This window comes from Tachysurus vachellii, chromosome 11 (assembly GCF_030014155.1).
Source record: "Tachysurus vachellii isolate PV-2020 chromosome 11, HZAU_Pvac_v1, whole genome shotgun sequence".
Lineage (NCBI taxonomy): Eukaryota > Metazoa > Chordata > Actinopteri > Siluriformes > Bagridae > Tachysurus > Tachysurus vachellii.
In genome coordinates, this window is record NC_083470.1 from 2,987,501 (window position 1) to 2,995,000 (window position 7,500).

The 7,500-nt window shown below is 43.3% G+C and overlaps 1 protein-coding gene across 1 annotated transcript in view; it reads right to left on the minus strand.

Annotated features, from left to right (window-relative positions):
• Window positions 1–7,500, minus strand: part of asic1a (acid-sensing (proton-gated) ion channel 1a) — a 29,453-nt gene that overhangs the window by 19,785 nt on the left and 2,168 nt on the right. Inside the window, exons 2-3 of the mRNA XM_060882395.1 lie at window positions 5,740–6,483; window positions 3,321–3,516 (exon numbers count right to left, since the gene is read on the minus strand). Coding sequence (XP_060738378.1) covers window positions 3,321–3,516; window positions 5,740–6,122 — 579 coding nt within the window. The 5' untranslated portion in view covers window positions 6,123–6,483. The remainder of the gene's footprint in view (window positions 1–3,320; window positions 3,517–5,739; window positions 6,484–7,500) is intronic.

Sequence of the window (7,500 nt, forward strand, 5' to 3'; positions counted from 1 at the left end):
AGCATTAATGAACTTAACCCGTGTAAGCACTTAACCCACCCCTTTGATCTTCCAGCATTGCATTCTCGCTCCTATGGTAGATGGTGGAATCCTAGAGAAGTTCAAACCACATCTAAATCCTATTTCATCCTCAAGAACTTCAATTAGCATTTAAAAACTAGCTAAAAAAACACAACATTGCATTTGCTTTTCTTGCTATATTTCCTCCCAAACAGAGTTTTTAAACTGATGCTATTCTTAGTACGTGACCTAACGAACCATAATCAGGTTGTGTTCACTGATAAAGACACTTGAATTCACTGTGGATAAGGGCATCTGCCAAACTCATAACATAAACATGAGGAGAAATGTATAAGGCTGTCCACCTCCATACCGCTACAGCTTTCGTCTACACAGCAAGGTTTTTCTCATGTGTACAGCTTACATTAAGCTAGACCTGAAGAACCCATTAAATCCCTGAAGAACCTGAGGTTTAAAGCAAGGTTTAGATTGACATTTATTTTCCCAGACTCTTTTTCTTTACCACGCATCCTGACAAGAAATGGCATTTTGCTTTGAGATGAAGGTTTTACTGTGGCTTGCGCAAGGGACCCGTGATGAAACGAGTTTACACGGCACTCAAGGTTTCTCTCTGTACTATACATCTTTCTAGCAACTCTTGGAACAAAAGCATTAAACTCTTAGTCATATCTAAAGAGCTGCAGACTGCGTGGGTGAAATAATGGCAGCTCCAATTATGGCCCCCTTCCAGGGAGATTATTACCTGACATGTAAGAAATTATTGTGGACAGTCAAGTGGAAAAAGTGCTTTTTTTGTAGATTTTAATGGGCTAGGGATCTAGGAAGAAATGGATCAATGTCGGATCCTGTATGTTGACTTTAAAGCTTGACTCAAAGTTCAGCTCTACCAAAAGCTCTTTGATGTCAGCTAGTCTTGTCAGTCACAATATCAAAACTCCGACCTTGACAGTGATTCTGTATGTTTTGAGATACAGGTACTGGAGGGAGCGTAGTGAGGATTTAAATAGATTAATATCTGGAAGAAGGAGCTGAGCTGCAAGGCGAAGCTCTCTATTTACCAGTCGATCTACGTTCCTACCCTCACCTATGGTCATGAGCTTTGGGTCGTGACCGAAAGGACAAGATCCCGGATACAGGCGGCCGAAATGAGTTTCCTCCACAGGGTGGCTGGGCGCTCCCTTAGAGATAGGGTGAGGAGCTCGGTCACTCGGGAGGAGCTCAGAGTAGAGCCGCTGCTCCTCCACATCGAGAGGAGTCAGCTGAGGTGGCTCGGGCATCTGTTCCGGATGCCTCCTGGACACCTCCCTGGGGAGGTGTTCCTGGCATGTCCAACCGGGAGGAGGCCCCAGGGAAGACCTAGGACACGCTGGAGGGACTATGTCTCTCGGCTGGCCTGGGAACGCCTCGGTATTCCCCCGGAAGAGCTGGAGGAAGTGTCTGGGGAGAGGGAAGTCTGGGCGTCCCTACTTAGACTGCTGCCCCCGCGACCCGGCCCCTGATAAGCGGTAGAAAATGGATGGATGGATGGATGGATGGATATCTGGAAACAAAAATGACTTAAAATAAAAATAAACAGAGAAACGACATACATGTATACAGTATGGAGGACTTTGCTGAAGCATGTTAAGGTATCAATTAATCAGCTTACATCAGTAGAGTCAAAGTAATTTTCTAGCTATGCTACATAGCATATTTGCGGCCCTTTTGAAAAAGCCCTGACAAAATTTTCAAAGGATTTATTTATTACTAATTAATGATTGATTTTTCCCTGCTGTATTCACTTTTATCTCCCTGGAATTCCAGGTTCCTTTTTTGCATTTTGAAACCACAGGGGATGAAAGTTATTGTAACATCCACCTCTGACGTTTCCCCTCCAGACCACCAGATGGTGACCTATTTTATTGCTTTTGTATTAGTTGTCCGAAGAGTAAAAAAAAAATTGGTCAGTCTTAACGCTAATTTACAACCGGCAAGTCGGTCGGACTTAAAGCAAAAAAAAAGTCGAGTCGGTCCTAAATTGACAGAGTCGGTCGGGTTACGGCAAACAAGAATATTTTTAAGGATGGCCTGACATTAAATTTATAGCATAATAACTTTGATATGGTTGGGTTTCCAGAACTGTAGCAAAATCAAAAGCCTGCAGGCTTTGTTTGTTTAATGAACCCCACTTTGAGAACCATAAATGCAGCTGGACTTGTGGTTGTGGCTTGAGGCAATGTTCACACCACAGTTTCACCTGCCAGAAATGTAACAGAAATGAGTAAAATTTTATTATTTAAAAAAAAAATGAGTTTCTGAATTTCTCTGGATTTCATTGAATGATTGATGTCGCATTTTAGAGGCTAGGTTCTGAGAGAATTTTAAACTTTTTTTTTTTCACAGACCTTTCAAGAAATCAATGCAAAGTATGGTATCTTTCTTAGAACTATTTTCCCTCCTGTATCAGTGTCAGGAGCGAACAAGAGCTTGAGGAGGCTCTGAAATCTCCCAGCACACCTCTCTCTCACTGGATTTAATATTTAACGCTGACCTATTTTAAAAGCTGCGGGGTAGGGTATTTTGGTCCTGCTCAGGGAGCTTAAAGTAGCCTGAGGGAAAAAAAAACAGAGGAGGCTGAGACTGACTGTACCCTTCTCTCACAGATCTCATATGGTCTGCAAAACAGTGACAGTGATAATTAGAAGAACCGTACAGTACAGTCCAGACAGACAAGACATCCAGTCTTCAGGTTTGCAGATGCTTCTGGTTTGCAGGACACAAATAAAAGAAAAAATCAGCCTTTTGTGGTGTATATGAAGCTCTTAAAAGTAGGACACAGCTACACAGAGACACACACAGAGGCATACTGCTGTGCAAAGAATGGCTTGTTTGAGTCCATGGGTGTATATAATGGGGCGATTCATTCATATTAGCCAATGGAAAACACAATCACCATAGCAACTTCAAAGAGGTGTATAATTGTGCCGAAATGCACCGTCACCACCGCCAACTTAGCATCAAATAAACATTTTCCTTTTGCCCTCCCTACCATATGATACATCAAATATTACTACACTTCAGTGCTATTATTCGGTCAGCAGTTGGTCCTGTCTAAGCCTCTCTTCAAGCATCACTGAAGATTAATCCTGGCAAATAGTCAGCAAAACCCGAGTGTGAGCCTTAGCGCCTGCCAGCCTTTAAATTATGTTCTGTCATATCCTGTTATCTTGTTATTCAGCACCCACTCGTGCCACTGTAAACACCTCAGGGCTGAAATACAGAAAACCACAGCTAGCCAGAGCCAACGGAGGCACACTCACCACTTTGAAGTTTTCAGGGCGACATGGCTTCCCTCTGAAGTGGCATGACAGAAGCATGTCTCTGATGTCGTGGCCCGTTCGGTTATAGAACTCCAGCATGTTAAACGGACGAGGCTTAAAGCTCTGGAAGTCAGCTTTGATCTTCAGAGCCTCCAGGACGCTCTCTTCGACCAGATGGACGTCCCTAATCTCGTATCTGAAACAGAAGGGGAAAAAATACTGTACTTATTTTCTTTTTGTTATTGAAGAAGTAGATTCATTTTGGTTAAGATGTATCACCAAAACAGATACTCCGGATCTGACAATGGATTGGACTGTACAGACCCGGGATGTTTTGGTGTCGGCAGGAAGGTTTGTCCAAAAGACCCAAGATGGCCAGGTAGGCTAAGACAAGGAGCCCCAAGTAGGGCAAGAAGTCTCAAAATGGGTAGGAGGAAGCCTCATGCTGGGGAGTAAGCTCCAAGTTGAGCTTGGCAGGAATTAACCTCAGGTTAGTCCATAGCCTCTGGTTGGGAAAGAAACCCCCGTGTAGCAATAAATAAGCCTAAGCTTGGGAAGGAATTAGACTCAGATTTGGAGGAAGCCCCTTATTTGGGCAACTTGCCTGGAGGATGTGCCAAGTTGAGTAAGAAGCCTCAAAGTGGGCAGAAATTTGCAGTCCAACGTAGCATCATGTAGGGAATCTCAGCGCAGGACACAGGTATTGGGTACAAGGCCCCTAACTGGGTAGACGGCACTTGGCTGGGTACAAGGCCGTTGTCTGGGTAGGTCTTAATCTTTTTGCTAATTTTTTTGTGAATTAGATTAGAGTTAATTTTGTGAACATATTTAACATTTTACCAAACAGAAAGTTACAAGTGGAACTGTGTCTGTATGAATGAATTCATGAACATTCTAAAAAATAAAATACATATCTTCGCTGTCGGGTGGAATCCTCATATCTCCAAAACTTAACATATCTTCCAAAACTTGAAAAAACTTATTTTTCAGGAAATTAAAAAAACGCCGTACCTTATCTGCAGTGCACAGGGTTTAGTCCGCGTTGCAGTGTCTTGCGCTAAATTCTTGTCACCAGAACTAGCGGGGGTCAAGATTTTTTTTTCTTTGAGCCCAGTGTATTGAAGACATTTACCTCAGAAGACGTGTTGATTCGTTGCGACTCTTCTTGAGGAGAAATATGCCGCGAAGCTCTCCCGTGGAGTGAGGAAGAGGTGGACAGTTGAAGTGTCCAATGGAGTTATGAGATTTGCGCTCAAGCTATTTTCAAGACTTTAGATTGGTTAATAACTTGTAAAAATAACAGACCCACGTGGGGACTGACCAATAGCATCGATATGTGAAAAAATATGAAATTGACCAAATTTGGACATACGAGGTTTCCACCCGACAGCGTCGATATTCATATATTATTCAGATACTTAAGATTCAAAGCCTTAGTAGAAATTAGTAGTAATTATGGTGATTGAAGGTTTGACACATCTGACAACTTGCAAACTATAACAGCAATTATACAGCTGCAAAAAGTCTTTTCTTTCTGTTTTTTTTTTTAAACAATGGCTGAATAAAGAGAAATTATACATTAGATTTAGATACAAAATTAAAGGGAATGTAAGAGTACGTTCATATCCCTTAGTACATATGTGCATCTCTGAGTCAGCTACAGCTACAGACATGACTAAAGTCTGATTTGAACCCTAGTCACACCGTCGCTCCAGTGTACCGCAACACTGCAGTAGGGAATAATGATTGCTCTATATCCAACTGCCAAATGACACCTGATATTAAACACAGAGCCAAAAATAACATCTAATCTCAAGACACTGTTGGGAAAAAAGTTGTACTGCAGAACCCCTGAGGCCTTAGCCTAGCCACCTTCAGGGCTTTACCTAAAAAAATAAAACTTGCTTTCTGATGACCGTTTTCTCATCAGTTCTAGAGAACAGCAGCGAGACCCTGCTGGCACGACTGGCACTGCATACATCTCTCAGCTGGAGATGCACTTATACATACACATACACACACACACACACCCTGCTGGGGCTGCACACCAACACTGGATGCTTCTCATGTAGTCCGTATTGGATTTGACCGCAATCAGGTCGCAGTGTAAACCTCACACCTTCCTCACACACACTTAGACCAGTCATGCTTGCAAGTTGTTGTATTTTTGCAGCACAGCCTCAAATATTCAGCAGAAGTTGTTAAATAATGTCAAGCGGTAATCTGCGTATTCGTGAAAGTCATTCATAATCAGTGTGACGTTGATGTATTAGAAACAGTAAGCAGTTTTTTTTCTATTATAATATAATAGAGAATAGAGCTTTATGAGAGCAGAATAGAATAAAACAACAGAATAGAATAGAAAGGGTGAATGAGAGTATATTGTAGAATAGAATAGAATAGAATAGAATAAAGTCACCTGGAGTTGAGCATTGAGAGCAGCTCTCCTGCATGGTAGAGGTCATTGCGTGTGACCTTGCTGAAGCGGAAGGCGTTGAGGTTGCAGATGGTGACGGCGGGGAACAGTATGGCAGGAGCCACGATCTCGTCCACTTTGGTGACGTAGGGAAACTCCAGGTAGAACTGAACTCGGTCCATACAGACGTACAGCAGGAAGCCCAGGGAGCCGAGGAAGAAGAGCAGCCACAGGCAGCATCTTACAGTCACTCTCTCGTTGGAGAAGATGTGAGCGATGCCGTGCAGCGTGGACGTCAGGGCGAACACCTGGAGAGGAGGTGGATGATCGCTGTCGATCTCTGCAGCAGGCTCCACCTTCACATCCATCGTCTTGGCGGCGTTCATTCAGAGCGATTCCTGCTGCCACGAACGATCCAGGATTCTAACCAGATATACCAGGATGAAGGGCTTCACACATCCAGTGTCAGGCGGATCACTTGGAGCTCCATTCACACGACTAATCAATATATCTGTTTAATTCTTCAGTAGCAGACACATCTTTCACCTTTCAGTCATGTTGAGTTTTCTGCATGTTACCTTCAGTCTCATGGATCTGTTCAAGCTTCTGGATGCTGCTAATTGGATCCTCACTCGCAGACAATATAATTTCACGGTTGCTCTCAACAATAAGAGCCACTTGACACGGACCAGCGCTTGGGTTTAAAAGTCTGAATTTGCATTAGGTTTTTAAGTAGCGATTTCATGCCTACACAAAAAAAAAGAAAAAGGATCACTTGTTTGAGCTAGGGTTCCCGCGGAAATAAAGACCGTGATTCAGCCCTAGTGAACCCCTCGTAAATCCTTATTAATGACTTTGTGAGTCATGGTTATGCTTGGTACGCTTACAGATTGGCACGTCAGAAGTAAACAAAGGAAAAGAACGCTGATTTTAATTTATAGGAGTTTGTGTCATGGAAATCTCTATGTTCAGTTTACAGTTTTGGGGAAATCTTTTACTAATTAATTAATTAACTAATTAATTAATTGATTCATTCATTCATTTTCTACCACTTATCCGAACCTCCTCGGGTCACAGGGAGCCTGTGCCTATCTCAGGCGTCATTGGGCATCAAGGCAGGATACACCCTGGATGGAGTGCCAACCCATCACAGGGCACACACACACTCTCATTCACTCACACAATCACACACTACGGACAATTTTCCAGAGATGCCAATCAACCTACCATGCATGTCTTTGGACCGGGGGAGGAAACCGGAGTACCCAGAGGAAACCCCTGAGGCACGGGGAGAACATGCAAACTCCATACACACAAGGCAGAGGCGGGAATCCAACCCCCAACCCTGGAGGTGTGAGGCGAATGTGCTAACCACTAAGCCACCGTGCCCCCTAATTAATTAATTGATTAATTTTGCAAACACTCCGGTTTCCTCCCCCGGTCCAAAGACATGCATGGTAGGTTGATTGGCATCTCTGGATAAATTGTCCGTAGTGTGTGATTGCGTGAGTGAATGAGAGTGTGTGTGTGTGCCCTGCGATGGGTTGGCACTCCGTCCAGGGTGTATCCTGCCTTGATGCCCGATGACGCCTGAGATAAGCACAGGCTCCCCGTGACCCGAGGTAGTTCGGATAAGCGGTAGAAGATGAATGAATGAATGAATGAATTTTGCAAACATGCCTCAACAACGCCACAACACAAAACTGCAACGTTTTTTAATAGGTTACATCAGTTGTATTTACAAATTTGTTGATCGGAGTCAAA